Source organism: Erpetoichthys calabaricus, chromosome 2, assembly GCF_900747795.2.
Source record: "Erpetoichthys calabaricus chromosome 2, fErpCal1.3, whole genome shotgun sequence".
NCBI classification, from domain to species: Eukaryota; Metazoa; Chordata; class Cladistia; order Polypteriformes; family Polypteridae; genus Erpetoichthys; species Erpetoichthys calabaricus.
The window spans coordinates 299,733,795-299,758,180 of NC_041395.2; the positions used below are offsets into that span (position 1 = coordinate 299,733,795).

At 36.9% G+C, this 24,386-nt stretch overlaps 1 protein-coding gene across 1 annotated transcript in view; it reads right to left on the reverse strand.

Moving 5' to 3' along the window:
• The window catches only part of shoc2 (SHOC2 leucine rich repeat scaffold protein), a 100,731-nt gene that overhangs the window by 10,609 nt on the left and 65,736 nt on the right, over nucleotides 1–24,386 (reverse strand). The window contains exons 4-5 of the mRNA XM_028795838.2: nucleotides 20,047–20,177; nucleotides 5,320–5,508 (exon numbers count right to left, since the gene is read on the reverse strand). Of these exons, the coding sequence (XP_028651671.1) occupies nucleotides 5,320–5,508; nucleotides 20,047–20,177 (320 nt within the window). The remainder of the gene's footprint in view (nucleotides 1–5,319; nucleotides 5,509–20,046; nucleotides 20,178–24,386) is intronic.

The window sequence follows — 24,386 nt, forward strand, 5'->3', positions numbered from 1 at the left end:
TTCTCAATGTCCAGTAACACGGCCCATCACACTCCCATTTGCTATTTGACAAAAGCAGACAGGAATAAATATATTTTAAGTATTGAACAAGGATGTTACAAGATAATAAATTAGACAACTTATGACAAAATTGAACTGTCCGTGCATTTGCCACACGGTAAGAGAGTGGCCTGAAAAAAATAATGTACTTTCCACCAACCCCAAATACATTTGACTGAAGTTGTTCTGTTTGATTCAATCAAAATCAGGTCCCAAGAAGGATACAACACCTGTGTTACAAAGATTTTGCTCCTGGGGTCTCATGTACATACAGTATGCATAAAATTGTTGTGTATGCCCCGTTTCCACGTTGACACCAAGAGGTATAAAAACTAAACACAGAATGGATAAACTATTCCAACTACCATAGCTGCTTAGTGTTGTTAGAAGACATTGCAAATGAAAGAATTAGAAGAGTGTGTATTTAGAGGTTATAACAATTTCTTCTCTAGTGATGAATGACTGGCTTCAAAGTTGATTTAGATTTCCAAAAGCTATCCAGTTGGAGCTGTGTGCTGAATTGGGGCTGGCTTTACAAAAGGCAGACTTTTAGAAATTGTGTTTTACCTACTCCTTTGCTAGTTCTGTCCACCCTCAGATTTTTAGCCACAGGAGCCTTTCAACGTGAACTGGCTGGCTGACAGATCGGGTACTTCTCACAGACATTGCTATAAAGGCGCCTTCACAGAAAGAATTTGCCTATGTAAATAGAAAGCATCTCCTCTCTATTATTGTACTGCTCTACAGTCTACCAAAAGTGTGTCGCATTGTGCAAGCATGTAGTGGGCTGCATAATGTGGCACAAAATCATAGCTTGCCCGTCCCACAAAACATGCAGTTTGATGAACCTGACCCACTAAATGATAAATCAAATCAGACAGCATAACAACATCGTTTGAATGTAATTAGCAGAATGTAAAAACAGGTTAGTGAGATGCAGCATTTATTTTTTAACCAATTCTTTTACTTTGTGGTCAGTATCACAGCATTTATATTGCTTAGTTCATAGGCCACATCCAGAATCCACTATTGCCTTTTGTAACTCCAAAACAGCATCCATCCGCACATGGGTCAGATGGTTGACGGGTAGTTTCTGAGCCGGGGTGTGTGCGCAGCCAGCATTCGGAGAAGTGCTTGGAACAGCAACACCATCACCACCTGGGGGTCTCCTTTTGTAATATTGTCTGATGCAGAATAAAGACTAATACTACTGTTTTTGCTTGCTTGTTTGTCTTATAAAACATGCAAATTAACTACAAAAGTATGGATAATGGTAAGCGAAAAAAACTACTTCAACCACTATGATATCGGAGTCTCCTCACCTGCCACTTCACTGCTCAAATGATGTAAGCTCTGGAATTCCACTACTTCCTACAGTAGTGTTGACACTCAGATGGTGGGCTGTGACTTGCCTTTTCATGTCGACTTTGATATCGGACTTTCCCCACCCCCCTCGGGCACTGGAATTTTTTGAACTTTGAGTGCCTCCACTAGGCTGTGCTACTCCAATTTCCATTTTTGGCTTACACCACTGCTTAAGCCACCAAATAGTATGTTGTTACTTGCCTCCACTTCATGGATTAGAGACATCTATTCTGCATTCGCTTAAAGTTCTCATTTTTACATGTGCTTTTACCATTGTCTTCTAATAAAACGTGTAGGCACATGCACATGTGCTAAAATTGACATTGGGATTTATAAAAGGAAAGTGTGTAGAATTTTACTTATGCAGAGTTTTATGCATTTTTTTTGTGCATAAACACTTTTCTAGTTTTATCCACAAGCCATGTTTTAGTGTGAATTCTACACAAGGCATTATACATGAGGCCCCTGGATGTTAGAGAAACTAAAACGTTGTGTTAGTACAAACTAAACACGCAAAGTTCAAGCTCTTTTTATACTACTATTCACAATGCATGATAACAGCTTCTAATTTAAAAAAAACAAAAAAAAAAATACACTCGTGAAAAAGAGCATCCCAAAATGTTTAACACAAGTAGACATATCAAGATTTGATTTTCATTTAAAACGTTTACATATTTACACAAAGGAAATCTGAGGGTAAGAGGTGGAGACGGGAGCAATGAAAATTTGACTTTGTAATAATTTATTAAGTTAAAAATTAACAGATATGCCATTTCCATCTGTAGAAAAAGTAAGTACATCCTTGTTCTAAAAGCTGGTATTGCTCCTTTTGGCTGAGACAATCTCAACTAGACATCTCCTGTAACAGTCTACCAGTCCCTGACATTGACTAAGGTAACTTTTTCCCACTACTGTATGGAGAATACTTTCAGCGCTGCAATGTTAGAGTATGAAGGAATACTTTAAACAAATCCACAAATAAAAGTACCGTGAAATATAAAAATATATAAAAATAATATGAAACCAAAATATAAATAATTGTGCCAAAAATATAATTTTTGCTGCTTATTTCTTTATGCATTTAATTTATTTCACTGATACTACATGCAACATAACAAAAACGCTGAAATTGTTACTCATTAAAGCAGAGATAGTGGACTCAACTTTAACAGTTTATCAAGTACTGTGTTTTGATTGGTGAATCATATTCAGAGTGGATATATATGCTTTACTTGACTTAGGAATCCTACGGCTCAGGACTTTAGTTTAAGGGTATGTGCATACATTTCAGTCGCACCGTGTAGTAATGACAATAGTTTTTATAAATGGTCCTCGCATTTCAGGGTAACATAATGTTTGGGAGATGTATATTAAAGCAGTCATATTTAGGACTTTGTTGCATATCCCTTGCACGCAATAGCAGTATGTTTGGGATCATTAACTTGCTGTATGATGAAGCACTGTCCAATGAGACTGAAGACATCGACTAAAACTTGAGCATACATGATGCTTCTATACACCTCAGAATTCCTTGTAAAACTGCAATCAGGTAACTGTACAAAGTGCCTGTGGCAGTCATACATGGCCAAGCCATAACACACCCACCACCATGTTTAATGGATCGAGTGGTATGCTTTCAATCTTGGGCAGTTTCTTTCCATCTCCACACTTTGTGCCATCACTCTGATACAGGTAAATCTTTGCTCGTCTGTCCACAAGATCTTTTTTCAAAATTCTGCAGGCTCTTTTAAGTACTTTTTCTCAAACTACAATCTGGCCATCCTGTTTTTGTGGGTAAATAGTGGTTTGCTTTTGCAGTGTGGCATCTATTTCTGTTCATGAAGCCTTCTACACAGTCTCTGACTCATACACATCTGCCTTTTGAAGACTGTTTCTTACATGTCGGACATGCTTTTGAGTATTTTTTTTTTTTTTTTTTAAACCATAGTGAGAATTCTTCCATCATTGGCAGTGGAGTTCTTCCTTGGTCTTTCAATCCCTTTGCAACTACTGAGCTCACCAGCACGTTTCTTCTTAATGATATTCCAGACAGTTGATTAAGTTATTCCTAAGGTTTTTTAAAGGTCTCTAATGGTTTTATTCTTGCTTTTCCATCCTCATAATGGCTTCTTTGACTTTCATTGGCACAGCTCTTGTCCTCATGTTGAACAATGACAATAACAGACTAAGCAGCCAAGGTACCTTTCTGCACTAATGAAGTGGTGTGACCAAAACCTATGAAATTACCTTTAAATTATAGTCTGCATCGTGCACTTTAATCACATATAAATGGTTTGATTTGTACTTTTAAACTGTGGGCAACAGGTGTAAATTAAGGAAAAATGTGTCTTTGTCCCAAATATTAAGAGGGCACTGTATCAGGTAATCATAGCAAATAATTGGTAACAATTTGTATTATAATAGTATCTATGTCAAAATCTCATCAAATGGTTATTAATGGTTTCTACCTGTAGCCAGGTAGGACAGTATACAATCTTTGTTTTTGTGTTTATTTTTTGGTAAACAACAAACACTGGGAAATCAATATAGCATCAAGGCACTGTAAGAACGCAGTGTTATCATTGATTCCAATACTGTATTATTGTCATTACGCTGGGACATACAAATAGGGAATGGGAAACAAATGTATTTCTAGCCTTTAAACAACATGAAAGCTTTGAATAATGAGACACTCAAATTTAAATCACAGCCATCACACAACAAATTATAATGAGGATGCATGGCACAGGACAATGACTGTAGCCATTTCAATATACTCTGACACTCCTTTGACCTTGCTGTTTTGAGCTTTATTTCTCACTTTCATTACATACGTTCTTTTCTAGTCCTTCCTCCTAATGTTGGAATACAAAAGAAATCAAAACTAACCTTGAGTGAAGCAGCATTTGCTGCATTTTCATTCCTGCATGTATGTATGTATAACAAATTAATTTGAAAAATTTAAAATTAAGAAACCTCCAGGTTTTTTTCAATCCTCCTTATTCTACTTTGTGTTTATATAAAATTTTGGATTGCAGCACAGAACAATTATGGTGAAATTAAACTTAAGAACTTTCCATTTATAGGAATTTCCCATTGGGATTAATAAAGTATCTATCTATCTATCTATCTATCTATCTATCTATCTATCTATCTATCTATCTATCTATCTATCTATCTATCTATCTATCTATCTAAAAAGAAACCAATCAGCCAATCACATTTTACTGTTCAGCTAACACACAAGTCATAAAAATATATGAAAAGGAGAATTTAAGTAGTTAGGATCTAGGCTCTGTTGTAACATGAAAAGCTGCAGTTCTTCTTTTGTCCGTTAAATGATAGGCCCCCTCAGTCACAGTCATGGTTGCTTTTTTCAGTAAAGCTGAACTAGTGTTTTGAAGTATTTTCATAGAAGCTAAAACTGCTCACAGTACTCCAGATGTATTATAAAATCATTTGAATGCCATAGACTGCATTTGGCTTTTAAACTTCTTCCTCACATTGTTAAAGAAGGTGGATGCTGTGGTAGCAAAAACTCCTGCACACTATCTGGAGTTTACTTCACATAGATCAATATTGCGTATTCTTTTTAAACTAATGCTACTATTAACTGTTTGCCTATTTCTGGTGGTTATCCAGGTTACTGTGAATTATTTTACTACTACTTTAAGTATTTGGAATTCACCCAGTTTTGTTGCTATCTGCAAATTTCACAAGTGTGCCCACTTTAACAGAATATACATTAAATAAATTTAAAAAGTAATGGTAATAGCTCAAATCCCGGAGAACTTCAATAATGACATTTAATACCATATTTCATGTCTTCCACCTTAGCATAAATGCACGGGAACATATTTATATAAATGTCCAAAGTCTTTATCACATACAAATGCTATTAACATAATCACTAACCTTCATGTTCAGCTTGCTTAACACTTTGGCTCTGGAAAAGATGCCAAAAGGGATTTTGTTGATGCGGTTATGCTCCATGTTGAGAGAATAGATAGTAGAGAATTGTGATGGACCACCTACTGGATATGACTGGAAACAGTTCCTTGCCAGTGTCAAACTGGTCAAGTTCACCAGACTAGAAAGAAGACCCTGGAGAGAGGGGAAAAATGCCACATTAACCACAAGGTTAAAATTATGTCTGAAACATATTTTATCTGAAAACAAAAGGAAGGGTAGAATGTTATTTTGTGCAATTTTTAAAATTGGTAAGCTGTAGAAAATAAATATTTACCTGAAACTGAAATAAAATTAATTTACTGTAGACATTTCCCATGAATTGCATACAATTAGACATGTTGAAATAAAGGGGTTTATCCGCTTTTTAAAATTCACATTAAACACTGTAATATAGGTGTCATTAAATAACCCACAGAAATTCTTAAAACATTTAATGACCGTTTAAATAAAATATTAACCAAATTATTAGTCTTTGCTGTAGATGTTGTATCAACATCAACACATCTAAATTATTAAAAACAACAGTTACTATTCTTGAAATATTTGCATGGGTAAGAAACCAAGCTTTAAAAAATTTAATTTAATAAATAAATTTATTAATAAATTAATAAATTTGCAAAAACCTCAAGTAAACTGTTTTCACGTTGTCATTATGGGGTGTTGTGTGCAGAATTCTGAGGAAAAAAATGAATTTAATCCATTTTGGAATAAGGCTGTAACATAACAAAAGGTGGAAAAAGTGATGCGCTGTGAATACTTTCCAGATGCACTGTAATTCCCTGTGAGTCAGTAGCGCTGCTGCTCTGCCACTGTACCGTTCCCACACATGTAATTATTAACAGTATTATTTAAAATAAATAATAATGAAGTTAATGATTTATCTGTAAAATGTAACAAACATGCTTTAACACATTTCATCATGATATAAGTGATATCAAGTATAAATACAAGGATTTTAAATGTGCAGAGAACTGGAATATCATAAATTTAATGTGTTCTGCATGGCAATCAGAATTCTACACACAACACCCCATAATGACAACATGGAAAAAGTTTGAGGTTTTTTGCAAATTTATTAAAAATAAAAAAACTGAGAAATCACATGTACATAAGTATTCACAGACTTTGCTCAATACTTTGTCGATGCACCTGTGGCAGCAATTACAGCCTCAAGTCTTTTTGAATATGATGCCACAAGCTTGGCACAACTATCCTTGGCCAGTTTCGCCCATTCCTCTTTGCAGCACCTCTCAAGCTCCATCAGGTTGGATGGGAAGTGTCGGTGCACAGCCATTTTAAGATCTCTCCAGAGATGTTCAATCGGATTCAAGTCTGGGCTCTGGCTGAGCCACTCAAGGACATTCACAGAGTTGTCCTGAAGCCACTCCTTTCATATCTTGGCTGTGAGCTTAGGGTCGTTGTCCTGCTGAAAGATGAACCGTCGCCCCAGTCTGAGGTCAAGAGCGCTCTGGAGCAGGTTTTCATCCAGGATGTCTCTGTACATTGCTGCAGTCATCTTTCCCTTTATCCTGACTAGTCTTCCAGTTCCTGCCGCTGAAAAATATCCCCACAGCATAATGCTGCCACCACCATGTTTCACTGTAGGGATGGTACTGGCCTGGTGATGAGCGGTGCCTGGTTTCCTCCAAACGTGACGCCTGGCATTCACACCAAAGAGTTCAATCTTAGTCTCATCAGACCAGAGAATTTTCTTTCTCATGGTCTGAGAGTCCTTCAGGTGCCCTTTGGCAAACTCCAGGCGGGATGCCATGTGCCTTTTACTAAGGAGTGGCTTCCGTCTGGCCACTCTACCATACAGGCCTGATTGGTGGATTGCTGCAGAGATGGTTGTCCTTCTGGAATGTTCTCCTCTCTCCACAGCTCTAGGAAGAGTCCTGGTGGTTTTGAACTTCTTCCACTTACGGATGATGGAGGCCACTGTGCTCATTGGGACCTTCAAAGCAGCACAAATTTTTCTGTAACCTTCCCCAGATTTGTGCCTCGAGACAATCCTGTCTCGGAGGTCTACTGACAATTCCTTTGAGTTCATGCTTGGTTTGTACTCTGACATGAACTGTCAACTGTGGGACCTTATATAGACAGGTGTGTGCCTTTCCAAATCATGTCCAATCAACTGAATTTCCCACAGGTGGACTCCAATTAAGCTGCAGAAACATCTCAAGGATTATCCGGGGAAACAGGATGCATCTGAGCTCAATTTTGAGCTTCATGGCAAAGGCTGTGAATACTTATGTACATGTGCTTTCTCAATTTTTTTTATTTTTAATAAATTTACAAAAATCTCAAGTAAACTTTTTTCACGTTGTCATTATGGGGTATTGGGTGTAGAATTCTGAGGAAAAAAATGAATTTAATCCACTTTGGAGTAAGGCTGTAACATAACAAAATGTGGAAAAAGTGATGCGCTGTGAATACTTTCCGGATGCACTGTATGTCCCTGGTGTGGTGGCTCTGAGGCTAAGGATCTGCGCTGGTATCCCGAAGGTTGCCGGTTCGAATCCCTGTCACTGCCAAAAGAGATCCTACTCTGCTGGGCCCTTGAGCAAGGCCCTTAACCTGTAATTGCTCCAGGGGGCGCTGTACAATGGCTGACCCTGCGCTCTGACCCCAAGGGGTATGCGAAAAAACTAACAAACACTGTTGTAAGTCGCTCTGCTAAATGATGTAAATGTAAATGTGTTCCCTGCCTGGTTTCCACAGTGTGCTCCGGTTTGCTTCCAAGGACATGCAGGTTTGGGGATTTGGTAATGCTAAAATGCCGCTAGTCTATGTGTATGCTTGTATTAACCTTGCGATGCCCCGTTCAGGGATCGTTTCTTCCTCGCTCCTGATGCTAGCTGGAATGGGTGCGTACTTGGATTGATGGATGTGATCGATAAACCTCCATCCTTTTCAGAGATATAAACAGTATAAACAAGTAAAAACAGTACACTGCTTGCGTAGCAGTAGTGTTTGCAGGCACATGCAGCTCTAAGTATAGACTCGGCCAACAGTTTAGATGTTATCTCTAATTGTGATCTCAAATTAGTGATGTTACAAATAAGGGAAAATACAATATGAAAGCAATTTATGTATTTATATGAAATTAGTAACTGCAACATAGTTGTTACAAGTTAAAGCCTGCACATAATTTATGATTCAATGACCTCACAACAACCAAAACAGGTACAGTTAGGGAGAACATGCAAGCTTTCCAAAATGTCACAAATGGGCTCTCCTCCTGGTACTTAACCTTTTCTTCCACATCCCCATAACACATGCAGCATGTCTGGAGTCTTTAAATTAGCCTTATAGAGGTGAGCAGGAGTATGCACATGGCTCTGGCAGATCTGTGCTCTATTCATGGCTGAATCTCGGTCTTCTGAACTGAATTAAATTGTTTCACATACATGCAATCCCATTTGTTGCATGAATATTAGGTAAACATACTGTTCCTAAGTGTGTAGCACAGGGCAGAAATTAGTCCAGGAAAGGAATTCTTAATTTCACTGAACACATTTACACACATCAATCAACCCACACAAACTTACAAAGCTAAGAAAGAAACCTGAGCCCCAAAGGCTCTGAAGAAAGAAAACAATGCACCGCACCACTATAATATAAATACATAAATAAAAGTAGTCGTCAATTTAGAACTGCTAACGTGTCATGGGCAAATGACAGTTTTCGCCACACCAACTTCATATGCCATAACTCAATCATCTCAGTCTCAGTTTATTACCTAAAGTGGTTTTGACATTTTTTACATTTGTCTTACAATTATAGAAAAAAAGGCAATTGTTTTCGACACAAAAATGAAGGTGATCAAGCAATATGAGGGAGAAAAGTAAGCGAATGTGATCGCATGTGACTAAGTTATCCCATTTTAACCAGTGTTCACTGGAGTACTGTACTGCTGTGCTCTGACTTTGAATCTGGTAAACCTCTGAAGCCTCTGGAACAGAATGTGGTTGTAAGTTAAGGACTACCTGTATTACCTATAGTAAACAACTGAATAAAAACCAAACCAATTCTTTACAGGTTTCTGTTACTGCATTGCCCAAAGCACTTTTGCTGAATCTACTCTCTTCTTTGTTATGGGTATGATTGTGCCCTGTAACACACTAGCATTCTTTTCCCCATGGATTACTCCCAGTTAACCTAACCTGGGAAGGTGTAATTTACTCCACAGATCACATGTAGGATTACCCTCTCAGTTTAAAAGTGATTGCTTAATTACCTATTTCTAGTAATCTTCTATAGTTACACACACTCAACCCAAACAATCAATCCAACTACATGTGTTGTTTGAGGGTGGAGGGCATTTGCATGCTAACTACATAAAAAAAAAAAAACATAACAAGGCTAGCAGCAATCAAACCTTATGTCACGGCACTTTGAGACAGGAACTCTAGCTCTGCATCACCACTCACATTAAAACATCTGCATTAAATAACCTGATTAAAACTAAATGCTACATGGATTAGAGCATTTGGGGAGGGTTACAGAAAATTATTAATGGCACTTTAAAAACAAAACCAAAAAAAAAAAAAACCTATTTTGTAAAGATACTATCTGCTTGCTCTTGGAACCTAGATGCATATACATGCTTTTATCGTGTGACAAATTAAGCAGGAGTGTAGAAAACAATCAGTTATTGAGCTGCTATTACAATACCAAGAATTTCAATTATCTTTTAATTTCATTGGTTTATTCAGATTTGATAGCTAGATTTTTACTATATGATAAAAATACAAACATCAACAAGAACAACAATTTACTACAAAAAAAAAAAATTAAAAATTAAAAGCTTTTCTCATTTTTACAAATGGTAAATACTGAGTTTGTGACATTGCAAATCTAACTAGACTATACAAGAAAAGCAAATATTTGTGCCAATGTTTTTATAAACCAGACATGCAGTGCATACTGCTGAATGTCGATATTCCTACCTCTCTCCGCATACAAAGATAACAATATTGCTTGCTTTTTTCTCCCCAAAGACTAAGAGTTTAAAGTCAACGACAGTCATTTGAGTTACTTGGTAAATCCTCCATAGCTCTAATTTTTAAACTACGTAACTATATCTTCCAAAGGAGATTGTAGCTTGTTTTTGAGCACCTTTTTTTGTTTGACAAAAGGTGTGACTTGCTGACAACTAACAGTATCTGTGATAGACAACCAATTATTTTCAATGAAATCCACAAATAATTCATAGGAAAGTGACAAGGTTTCACTATAGGCTTTCAGTTATAGAACAAGAAAACTGACCGACAGCTGAAAATAACCAGTGAAATTCACAAAATAAGCAACTCGATGGCAAACAGCTGGTACTTGTTTTTGAGGTACAAAAATGTCTTGAAGAAAAAAGGAGGAAAATAAAACTAATTTTAACAGTAACGTCAGTGACATAAATGTAACAGTAAAAATTTTTTGCTTACAAATGTACTTGAGTAAAAAGTAAGTAGTTACTAAAAACTACTGTGAAAAGTACAATTTTTCTAGGAATATACTTACCAGGGCAAATGTAACATGCTGGTAGCCAGCTCTGCTTGTGTGTTATAATGGGTTGCCTTTTGTTTGCTGAAACTGCTGCACTTAACTGGATGTGCGGATGTTTCAATTTAGGCAGTTAATACAGAATATTATTTTCCTAGACAGGAGGTGGCAGCATAATTTACTTAAAATTGGGATTGCTGTATTTTGCCAGTTGATGGTGCCAAGGAGATTAATGATCTGATGTGTTGATGTAGGGGCTCTGTGTGAAAGCACATAGTAGATTGTCACGCGCACATGCACACACACACACACACACACAAAAACAAATAAATTTTTTTCTTTAAGATAACATTATACCCCCACAGTTGTAATTATTACCAGTAACTACACTCACTTGCATATTTTGCAGACAGGTGTCATGAATATCAAAACTACAAAATATTTTGTTGTAATTTTTCTCCATATTCCCGAGTTTTAGAATTTACTTTCATTTTACTTGTTGAAATGGATATTTTTCTTTAACAGCAGTTTTCATTTACCAAAAAAAAAAAAAAAAAATGCTGGCCAAGCAAAAGGTGCCCTGCCTTTTCTTATCACTGGCTTGATTGCTCCTTCAGCAATTAAAGACTGCCAGATTTTTGCCCGGGGCAAATATTACCTGATTTTAAACAAGTCTTGTTAATTATATCATCTCGCTAGAAATTCATATCGGCTAGGCTGTAGTATTTTGCTAGTTGGTTAAAGTAGTAGATGAAATCTCCAAGTTCAGGATCAACATGTACAGTCAGTATAGAAAAGAATCATCCCCCTTCAAAATCCTCACATTGTTACTTTGCAGCCTGAAATGAAGATACACACAAAAAATATTTTTTCAGCTGTATTTACTCGATGCAACTTTTAAGACCCAAGTGAAAGATGTAATAACAATAGTTCAGAAAAATAAAATAATCACTGAGATGGTGAAAGGATCACCCACACTGAGTCAGTACTTTGTAGAACCACCTTTTGCTTCGATTACAGCCATTGAGTCCAGTCTGTTGGGATTCTTCAACAACTTGGCACATCTTGAATGTGTAATATTTGTATACTCTTCATTACCAAACTGTTCAAGCTTAGTAAAATTGGATAGTTACTATTGGTGGATTGCAATCTTCGAGTCATTCCACAGATTTTCAGTAGGGTTCAAGTCTGGACTATGACTTGGCCACACAGATATTCATCTTTCTCTCATTCAGCCATTGTGTGATCAACTTTTGCTGTGTGCTTTGGGTCATGTTGGAAGGTGAACCTATTTCCCCATTGACAACTTTCTGGCAGACGGCAGCAGGTTTTCCTCAAGAATTTGAGGGTATTTTGCCCCATCCATTTTTCCTTCTATCTTGAGAAGTGCCACAGTCCCTGCTGCAGAGAAACACACCAACAACCTGATGCTACCACCTCCATGCTTTACTGCAGGCGTGATGTTCTTTGGATGGTAAACTGTACTGGCTTTCCATCTGATATACAGTTTGGCGTGGAGTCCAAACAGATCAATTTTGGCCTCACTGGACCATGTCACCTTTTTCCATTTGGCCTCAGAATCTGCAAGGTACGTTTTGACAAAGCTCAATTCAGATTTGATGTGGCCTTTCTTGAGGAGGGGCTTCTTCCTTGCAACCCTCCCATATAAGCCACATTGGTGTAGTATTTGTGATATTGTTGTCACATTTACACAATGACCACTCTGCCAAAAGTTCCTGTAACTGCTTCAGTGTTGCAATAGGCCTCTTAGTAGCCTCTCAGTGATTTTGTTTTTTTATTTGTTTCTGAACTTTTGCTATTATATCTTTCACTTGGCTGTTATAAGTTGCATTGAGTAAATAGATATTAAAGATGGGTCATTCTTTTCTATACCGTCTGCATATTCTAATGCAATACATATTATACACACAAAAATTCCTTCAGTTTCACCATATGCTCATTTTTTGTTATACTTTCAAGTTTTGAAGTACAAACTTAAATAATTACCAGAGTAGATTGAGATTTTCTAAAGAGTAAAACCTAACTCTGCGTCACTTCTCATTTAATTGTAGTATTTGGAGTCAATTGGACCTAAAAATTAAACTTAATTTAAGAAGTCAAGTGGCAGAAAATATAGGCAATCACTTCAACCTTCAGTAAAGCCCTGGCCTAAATAAGATGAAATCCATTTCCCTTTTGCTGCATCATCATTTGTTCCGTAATAAAAACTCAAAACGTTCTGTAAACGTTCCATCTTTGTATATGGTTGCAAGCACAATAATTTTCCATAAAATAGGAAAGGAGCTGGTCATTCCTGTCACGCCAATACCAATGTGATTTAAACACATCCTTGACACAGACACTGCAATTTAGACTGTTCCAATATGGTGAAACAGCAAATGTGACATGCTGGAGAAGTCTATTAAACACAAAGCTTATTTGATTGTAACATTAACAAAACCCATTCGTTGCAAGAAAAGTAAGATGATAAAATGGAAAAAAAATGCCAATCTATGCGATTACAGTACAAAGCTATGCAAAATTTACCATACAACAAATGAGCTGGAAGAAATGTTAGGTTTTGAGAATTTACACTGTAATATAAATTTGCTGTGTGAATTTAAGTTAGATGATTTCCAGGAACATACTATGGTTTTATAACATACTTTTTGTAACCTGTCTTTACACCACTACAATGATTAAAACCTTATGCATAATACTGAGATGGGCTACTGAATATGGTGTGCAAAACAAAGTGAATTAACCCTGCTTTGTTAAGCTGTTTAGATTTATATTCCAAAATTAGAAATACATTTCCCCAGAAAATGAACATATGATTGGAATAAAAGACTTCTGCGCATTTAGAATAGGAATTGCATTAGAAATAAAAATGTTAATCCTGAATTTAGGTATTTCAACCACCTTAACTACAGCATGTGAATTATTATAATTTAAGTCATGATGCACTATAAATTGAACATTGTTTATGCATTTAAAATGGATTTATATAAACTTGGTCTTAATGGGCTTTTTTTATCTTTGTAGTAAATAAAAGTTGAGACTGCACAGCATGTTGTTTATGAAAGTGAGTAAAGGCTGAAAATGCATATCAACCATAAAGCTTATGTCAAATATATGAAAAAAGGAATGCAAATTTGCTGCTTTCATGTTATTTGTATATAAAACTCCAACATAAAAATGGCAGCAAGTGAACAGTGATAGTGAAAATATTGTCTCTGTGTAACAGGAATAGATAAAGGTTTTACAGCATTAACAAATTAAATTACATTAATCCAAGGTAATTCCCACTGGACTTGAGAAAGTCCATAAAAACTGAAATATTCTGCCTATTTATTCTAAAGCTACTTTGTCCTGCACAAAGTAGATGTCTTAAATGATATGTCAAATTTATAGTATATTAGTATAAAATCTGTGGGGTGGTTATAAACAGAATTTTACAGAACTCATTGTGTGTGTGCGTATGTATGTATATTCACAATACCAGAATTCTAGTATTTAACACTAATACAAGAGAAACTTCACAATGCTTGATACCTTTTGATACAATTGCAAAACAGAAATATCATTCACCCACTTATTAAAAATACCTCCACTATTAATGTGAACAATACTGTGAGCCTTTTTCTATAAAAAAAAATACATAAATACATTTATTTATTTGGCCAACACTTTTCTCCAAGGTGATCTGCAACATTTGAGAATCAACTGGTCCCATTACTTTTTATTTTTCCAGTCGGAGCACAGACAGGTGAAGTGACATGCTCGTGGTCACACAGTGTCAGTAGCAGCATCTGAAGTCCAACGCTTTACCCATTGCGCTACATGCTACCTACTAAAAACTACACCACACTGCCACAATAGTAATAGCTGCTTTAAAATACTTATAACACAATCACGAAGTTACCCAACTATCATTCAAGTAAACTAGTATTGGAATTTATTAAATTATCATATTACAATGCAGGGTTTGAATTTTAATGTGTGATGGACATAAGGATTCCACCAGTGTAACAACAATTGGGGGAAACTTTATAATCTTAAGGGGATTTCAGCACAGGGTTTATAAAGGACTAGCCATGCCCAGTGGCTCTGCCCACATAGTAGTGAAAAATGACAGTGAGAAGGGCCCTGCCCGGCTCCCTACTCCTGACGTCACACTTCCCCCTCCCCTTAGCCCACAGCTTCTGTCTCGGATTAGCGCTAATAGATCGCTCCTGCAAGTGAACTATGATTCTTAGCGCAATGACAGAAGTTGCTAAATAAACCAGAATGTTCAAGCAAATTATAGAAAAAAACCCGATCTAAATTAAGTAGTTCTCTCGTTCATTAGTTAAGCAGTGGTAAGGTACAACCCTAATTCAAATTCAAAATGAGTGAAGATTTGCAAAACAATAAAGTTTATCAGTTTAAACATTCGATATCTTGTCTTTGTACTGTATTCAATTGAATATAGGTTGAAAAGGATTTGCAAATCATTGTATTCTGTTTTTATTTACGTTTTACACAACGTCCCAACTTCATTGGAACTGGGGTTGTACATGCCCCAAGGCTAGTGCGTGAGTGAGTGAGGATGGCCGCATATCCCGCGTCTTTCTTGGATTTGCGCAAATAAAATCGGTGCAGCAAATGAACTATGATACATAGCACAATGAGAGAAGTTGCAAAATCAACGGGAATGTTCAAGCAAATTATAAAAAAAAAAACCTCAGCAAATTATAAAAAAAACCCTCAATCTAAATCCGTTAAGCAGTTCTCTCGTGAAAAGCGGACAGACATATAGACATTGAATTTATGATATGGACATGGAATACCTAATTTATCCTACCATGAGCACATTACAAATTTATTCTTTAACACGCTCTGTCCAGTAATAGAAAAAATAAAGCTTACTAAACAGAAATTCAAACATAATATTTGTAATGCTAAATTAGTGAGTTCCAAGATAATTCAGGATTTAAATTTAAACAAACTCTTTAAAGCTACTTTTGTAACATACTTTCAAAATCTGGTTTGTCAAGTAATACCTCTGTTGGGTTAGTAACATTTTCTGTTGTACAGATCGAAATTTACATCATTAGCTGGTTTAAAATAAGAGTAACAGATAAGTTAAATTGATTCAATTTTCAAATGTCATTACATCGTGGAACTTTAAATTTTCCAAATCCTCCCATTCCCCCCCTTATTTTTTTTTTTTTTTTTTAATTTGTCCACATTTTAATTTCCTGCATGAAATCAAATAGACAGTTTTACTTTAATCCATTAGTTCATGTAGTGCTGGGCGGTATACCGAAAACCGGTATGGATGGATGGATGGATGGATGGATAGATGGATAGATGGATAGATGGATTTTATTAATTTTTGTTACGATATGTATTTTTCTTATACCACAACACCGGCTTAAATTGCCTAAACAACATTCGGAACGTGGCGCTGCAGGAAACTGTTTAAGGGGGACCTTTTTCACTGCTACATCGGTGTTGTGCGGGGGCTCTTTTTCACTGCTACACAGCTAAACTGGCGTGCAATGGAGTACATGCGGTAGTGGAGGAATTGCGCAGTGAAAATGGACAGAGAACATTCCAAAACTGAAGCTGTAGCAGAAGATAAAGTTGAAAATGATGACACAGAAGAACTTTTGCTGGAAAAAGTAGTCACGTCTGTTTTCTTGAGATACTTTGGATTTAAAAGGTCAGATGTGGACCATTATGTTCAAATGTGTGAATACTAGTTCTATACTACTGGATAACACTGCAAGCCAAATGTACTGTACAATACTGTGTAATGTACCTGGGTACTGTGAATAGTGTGACGACATGTTGACTTTATTCTCAACATTTCCACTTTAATCTCGATGCTAAAACGAGAATAAAGTCGACATGTTGACTTTATTCTCATAATTTGTTATTAAAGTAGAGCATCATAAACTAAACATCTTAAAATGAATATTTAATTTACTAGATTTTCTCAAACCCCGTCATAAGTTATGTAGCACATTAAATGCTTTGTTTTAAGTGTCTTAAACTGACTTCCTCTTGCACTAAGAGAAGGTGCAGGCAGCACGCAGAATACATACATACAGAAGGCTAAGATAAATACTTGATATAATTTTCATGATGAAATGCATTAAAGCATGTATTAATCATGTGGGGGCACGGTGCCGTGGAGGTTGCACTGGTGCCGTGGAGGTTGCACTGGTGCCTTGCAGTAATGGGGTCCCGGTTGTTCCTTGCTTTGAATTTGCATGTTTTTCTGGTGGGTTTACTTGGCATGCTTCAGTTTCCTTTCAAAGTCATGTAGGATGTGGGGTTTTGTTATGCTATATTAACCCTGCTAGTGTATGTATTGCTCATATTCACCCTGCGATGTGCTGGCACCACGTTTAGGATTTGCTCCTGCCTCACACACAATGCTTACTGGGATGGGCACAACCCTGAATGGATGGCATGATTAAACATGTATAACAAAGATTTTTTTTTTTTAAAGTTCTGAACACTCCATGGTCTAAGTTTATAACTACGTTTAATTTCACAAAGACGTTTATTGTGTGGTGATTGGTTATGTGGAGAAAGAAAAAGGAAAGATAGGAACTGCAGGTTTGGTACATCAGACAGAGACCGCACGCATGCAATAAAGAAAGCCCCCTGAGAAGAACATGAATTGAATTCTGTGTTTGTGTATCCGACCACGAGATCACAAACCCAATATTTACACACTGTTTAAGTTAAACCTGTGTGATGCCCATTCATACATCCAGTTTTTTGGAGCCTCGTCACACCTGCCATAAAGTTCTCTGCACTGAACATACACCTGGGGACCCCTTACTGCGAGGGAGCAGCACTACCCTGCATGTTTAATACCCGCTTTAATGAATTTCATCATGAAAACTTATCTTAGAATTCTACTTTTTCAGAGAGAAGGAATATCATGAAGTGAATATTCTGTGCGGTGATCACTGCCGGTGCATTCTCTTAGTGTAAAGGAAGTCAGTTTAAAACGAGCATACAACGATTAACAACTGGGTCGGGGAACACTTAACACAAAAGCATTTGATGTGCTACATTAACTTATGATGGGATTTGAGAAAATCTAGTAAAACAAACATTGATTTTAGGATGAAATTTAGTTTACGACATTCTATTTTAATGACAAAATAAACTGAGAATAAAGTGGAAATGTCGACTTTAATCTCGACATATAGTTTTTTTCTCTTCACTGTGGCCCTAATACGCTTCTGTAGGGCTATACCACAAATGGTTCAGTTGGTAAAGATGTCATCACCAAGTTGAACTTGTTTAAATTTTATTTTAATTTAATGAATACTGTGTAATGCACCTGGGCTTTGAAGCCTTGGAAGTAATAGTGTTAGTACTGGAAGTTGCACTATTATTTATTGTGTTGTTGTTATTTATTAGTTTAAATATTATGCAGTTTAATGATGGTAAAGTTGTTTAAAAAGTCACTTTATCATGTCAGTGGACAGAGATTGTTAACATTAACAAAGTGTAGTTGGTTTACAAAAAATATTTACTATTTATTCCTTATATAAGACATGTTCAGTGCAATACAACTTTTAACAAACACCTCTGGATATTTTACTATGTCTAAATGCCTCGGTGGTTGAAAATATGTTGTCAAAATCATAGTTTAAGTTTTTGCAAAATTTGTTCAATAAAAAGGCTCTATATTTTGACTGCATCTGTCATGCAATAGGATTCCTTCTCTTCATTAGTGCCACCCCCTTGAAAACTATCCTTGAAAACTTGAAAAACTTGAAAATCACTTTACGGGGCCATGCAAGCCTATATTAATACTTGTGTGCACATTAAAATGTTTTTTTGTACAATGTACAATTCTCATGACAGTGGAATAGGTTATTCTTAGCCAGTAATTGCAGTGGAAAATGTGGTTAACATCCACTCGTGCATGGGGAAAAAATACCGTCCAATACCGTGAAACCGGTATAATTTTGAAAAATACCGCAATATAGAATTTTGGTCATATCGACCAGCACTAAGTTCATGTAATTTCATTAATCCTGTAAAACCCCCTTTTGTTGTATTGTTGCCAAAGTATCTTCTATAGTATGTCTGATCAGACTTTAAAAAGCAGTCTGTGTACTACTTCAGAAATAAAATACAAAGTGGACCAGCAGTTTAACTGGCTGACTATATTACACTCGCCAATGTACCTTTCAGATATATTTGACATTATGTGCTTTCACTAAGTTTCACAATTTAGAGATATAAATGGACATTAGATTTGCTTAAAAAAAAACAACAAATGAATGACACATTTAGCATTTGTATATCAGTATTTACCAATGAAGCAGGTAATTTTGCCCATCCTGTTAACTGAAATCATACCGAGTTGAAGCATTAAATAAATTGTATTTTGGTATTACAATTGAAGCACATTTCATCGCCAGCGAAGGAAAGCCAAATAGCCACTTCATTTAGAAATGTACCTGAACTTTTACTTGCTACAGCTGTTCACAGCCCAGAACACAGTCCCCTATGTGCACAAGGCACAATGCATGCAAGGTTTCCCTTGCGATCGTAATCTGTACAAAAATCAGTTCCAAAATTGATGGATGCTTGAAAGCACATCTGTGAATATTTTCATAATAAGAGAATCAATGTGTGCCCTCCATTCTTTTCTAGTTCCTGAATTTAACAAGGTATTAAAAACAGTTTCATTACGTCGTTTTGTTTACTCTTACAACATAAAAATCAAAACAAATAAACACACATCTGATCAGTCACATTGCACTCACAAAGCATGCATAAAACTATTTATGAGTTAACTCCATAATGGCATAAAAGTAGTAATAATGAAACCGTGTGTGTGAGTTCTGGCTTTTTTTTTTTTTTTAATAAACATGATACTCACATTCACATGAAATTCTGTTGTCTTGGAGACCAAGACAATTCCACCACCATGATGAACTTTTCTATGCAGTTGTTATTCAGATTTTTCTTACATATTACTTTGCCTTCTGAAGTAATCTGACTTCTTTTCAGTACTACTAATACCGAGGAAAAAGCTTGAAACTTTGTGTTTTTAGAACATTACATATCAACTGGTACCAAAAGTTCTGGTATCTTTGACACACATATTTATAATCCCATCCATCATAAATAGTCTCTTACCTCAGGTAACATAGAAATATTATTGTTCTCAAGATTTAACTCTTCCAATTCTCTGCACTTTGATAATGATTTAGGGATTGCCGACAACCTGTTGTACCGCAGACCCAACCTATTAAGACTGCATAAATTACCTGAAATAAAAATGAAACTTTGTATTATATCATCACAGATCAATAAATATGCATAACATTTTAATTCATTACATTCATTTACAGTTCCAAGTTGACCAAATGAAAGTAAGTGTCTAATCAAAGACAAAAAGAATACCTGCGTCAAATCATACACATTTACAGGAAATTAAAAAAATCAAATCATTTTTTTAGGGATGCACCAAAACTACTCCACCTAGATACTCATACTTGGTATTGATTCCATCTTTTGGCTTTATACAAGTACCAAATGAATACTTCATTAGGAAGTCCAGGGGCAGAAAACGTAAATACTGGGACTAAAATACAAAAAGATTTTAAAACTGTAAGGTGACTGAAGTAAATCAGTAAATGACTGAAATCATCATCTCATACAAAAAAAAAAAAAAAAAAAAACAAAAAAAACTAAGTATGTAGAAATGTAAGTTACCTATAAATGAACCTTCAAGTTACAAACTTTCAAAGATGCGAACATGTACAATAAATTAAAAATTTAAATAAGTGAAAAATGTAAATTGTACCGTATCTTCAAAATTTCACAGCAGCGCGCAAGTTAGTTTGATGGCTGGCACTTGGTGGAGTACAAAACCCATGCTGCTATTGTTTAAATTCTCAGTCATGTGCATGCATCCTCTGAAGTGGTTCTGCTTCTGGCTGTATCTCTGTTTACATTTAGTTAACGTGCTTTATTTTAAACCAAGATGTTCGGAATTAAGTGTGTTCAACAACAACACAGGGACACAATTAGAAACTTTTTAAGGCTAAGTTCTTCTTCACTTGAAGAACCACATTAACATGCCACACAAAACCAGGTGTGGTGGAGCACAGGCGCAATAGAGACCTTCAGTCGGATCTCGAACAGCTTGTTCTCATCAATTTGACCTAATCGACACTAATACATGATCTTCAGATATGAGCATCCCATTAGGAGTAACACAGGCTTAGCAAGGGTTTTTATTTTGATGCACTAATACTGGAGTTAGCACTAGAAGTACTTTTTGTGATACCTTTTTTTTGTCCTTACTTCAAAACCTTCCATGAATCTTCATTGCAAACACTTACCAGACATCAAAATTAAAGTGATGAGCAGTAGGTATTGATATATACAGTACTGTACTTAACTGGCCTCGCATTAACTGGCCAACGGATTAACCGGTCTGTTAAAATAAAATTAAAAATTTTTTAATCCCGAGTTCTTCTTTATATTATATGTATGGCACTTCTTTCCTGGAAGGTGAGAGAGCTCCTACGCTCAGAGTGATTTCCGTTTACATATTCCTTTATGAATTTTCTACAGTGCCTTCTTTCTACTTGGCGGCTCCCCTGCTTCTCCCACTGGGCTTTGCAACAGGGGAGTCACCCTACCTGCAGGTGCAACTGCCTTCCACACTGGTCCGGTAGCCCTCCGATCCCTGGCTAAGTCAGGCTCCATCCAGACAGAGACTTGGGTTGTTTCCCCAGCGGCCAGGGCGCTCAAGCTGGAGCTAAACCAGCTCAAAGCCTCCATGACTGCCACTGCCTTTCAACGGCCAGTCGTCTTCAATACCAGTTACTCCAGCTCCAATGACCGCTTTCTTCAGCCCCAGAGTGTCGGCCAAACACTCATCAGCAGGGGCTCACCTCCCAGCTGCCTGCCTTTGCTCCATTGAATCTGCTCGCTCTCTCTCCTGGACCAGCTGTCCTCTATCTGCTTCCTTCTCCATTAACCTCCCGTTCTTTCCTGTTCTCCCCCTAGCCACCTCGTGCTTCTATTTATCATGGGGACGTGGATCAGATGTGGCAATTAGCAGTTCCCGGGAACAATTATGGATGCGGACGACTCCTCACCTGTGCACTTAAGCTAGGATTGCCCGCATCACAAATTCCCTGGGAACAGATCGGCCACACATACTCGCTAAGCCACGAGTGCGCTGATTATTTATTTAATAAGTGCCCTTTTTGACTTGAGCTGTGGACCCGCTACACCACACTGTCCAGTCGTTGTAAGATAAAAAAGCCTGTGTGCGAAATCATGGATGAAGCCTTGTGGATGAAGAGGTACAGTACATACCTTAGAAATTTTCTACATGAAAATAGGTATGCGTTGGATTAACCGGCCAAAATGGCAACCGGCCATGGGTCCAGTCCTGAGGTGGCTGGTTAAGAGGGACTGTACTGTACATATCCAATTGCTCACTTTGTGTGTGGTGACTGGAAGTGGCTTTCAAGACAATCATGTGGGCTCGTTCGTTAGTGGTATACAAGTCTACTGTACCAAGATCAGCTGAGAATAATTGGGGGGGTTACACTTTCGGTTTCACTTTACTTTTTGATACAAGTCAAGAGGTAGGTTAGGTCTGTATATGTAAGCTACCTGACAGCTTAAACAGCAATATCAGCCGACTGAAAATAATGGGGAAAAAAATTACCTTTTGTTTATTGTTAAAACAAACAACAAATCTGTAATAAAATACAAATATTATCTTTTCTTATGTACAAATAGCCGTACAAGTTTTATATAGGAGTTGTGTTTGTTGGATGCCTAGGCTAACTTTGCTTGACTTACAAAACAAAGTGGACTTGTTAACACACTCGCAGTATGGAACTCGTTCTTATGTAGGGGACTTACTGTCATTTACTTACAGTGGGGCAAAAAAATATTTAGTCAGCCACCAATTGTGCAAGTTATCCAACTTAAAAAGATGAGAGAGGCCTGTAATTTTCATCATAGGTATACAGTAATCCCTCGCTATATCGCGCTTCGTCTTTCGCGGCTTCACTCTATCGCGGATTTTATATGTAAGCATATCTAAATATATAACGCGGATTTTTCACTGCTTCGCGGGTTTCTGCGGACAATGGGTCTTTTTACTTCTGGTACTTGCTTCCTCAGTTGGTTTGCCCTGTTGATTTCATACAAGAGATGCTATTGGCGGATGGCTGAGAAGCTACCCAATCAGAGCATGCAGTTAAGTTCCTGTGTGCTGCTGATTGGCTCAGCAACGGAGTGCTGCATTAACCAGGAAGTCTAATCTCACTCATTCAGCATTAATGTGCCCCTGCTACTGCTTCAGGAGCCGTGTCCAAGCGCCAACAGAAGATGCAAATGATTGCAGAAAAGGTAAAAGTTTTGGATATGTTGAAGGAAGGAAACAGCTACACCGCTGCAGGACACCATTACAGCATCAATGAGTCCACGATTCTTTTTATTTAAAAAGGAGGAAAAGCATATAAGATCTACGGCCGCAGTGTCCTTTAACCAGGGCGCAAAACGAGTTGCAAGTGGACGTGATAAGGCAGTAGTCTGGATGGAATCTTCTTTAAGGATTTGGATTTCCAGAGTGCTGGAAGAAGAACAACGGCAGTGCTAAACAGTCGCCTGAAGAGGCTCCTTTAGAAGAGCTGTAACGCTATCCTTTGTTGTGCAGTAAAATTAAACTCATCGTTATCTGACAAGTCGTCGTGTCATTGTTGATGAGTAACCATAATTAATTATTTACAGTACTTTATTACATGTACATAGTTTAGTGTCACTGTACACACATTTTACTGTATACAATTTTTCTTGCATTGTACGTATTTATTGCTGGTGGCCTGTCTGTCGTAATGGCTGTAGCATATGTGATATCGGAGACGCTCGATATCTTTAAAATAATATTTAGGTTTTACTGTATGTAAACTGTGTTTACATTCATAATTTCAATGAATCTTACCTAATATCTAAGAGAATACAAAGGGTTTATGCTGTATAATTGTGCATGAAATGTTTATAATAGTGTGGGAGAGTTTATAAGGGCTTAAAATATATAAAAATAACCATATAAACATATGGTTTCTACTTCGCGGATTTTCTTATTTCGCGGGTGGCTCTGGAACGCAACCCTCACGATGGAGGAGGGATTACTGTACCTCAACTATGATAGACAAAATGAGAAAAAAAATCCAGAAAATCACATTGTCTGATTTTTAAAGAATTTATTTGCAAATTATGGTGGAAAATAAGTATTTGGTCACCTACAAACAAGCAAGATTTCTGGCTCTCACAGACCTGTAACAACTTCTGTAAGAGGCTCCTCTGTTCTCCACTCGTTACCTGTATTAATGGCACCTGTTTGAATTCGTTATCAATATAAAAGACACCTGTCCACAACCTCAAACAGTCAGACTCCAAACTCCACTATGGCCAAGACCAAAGAGCTGTCAAAGGACACC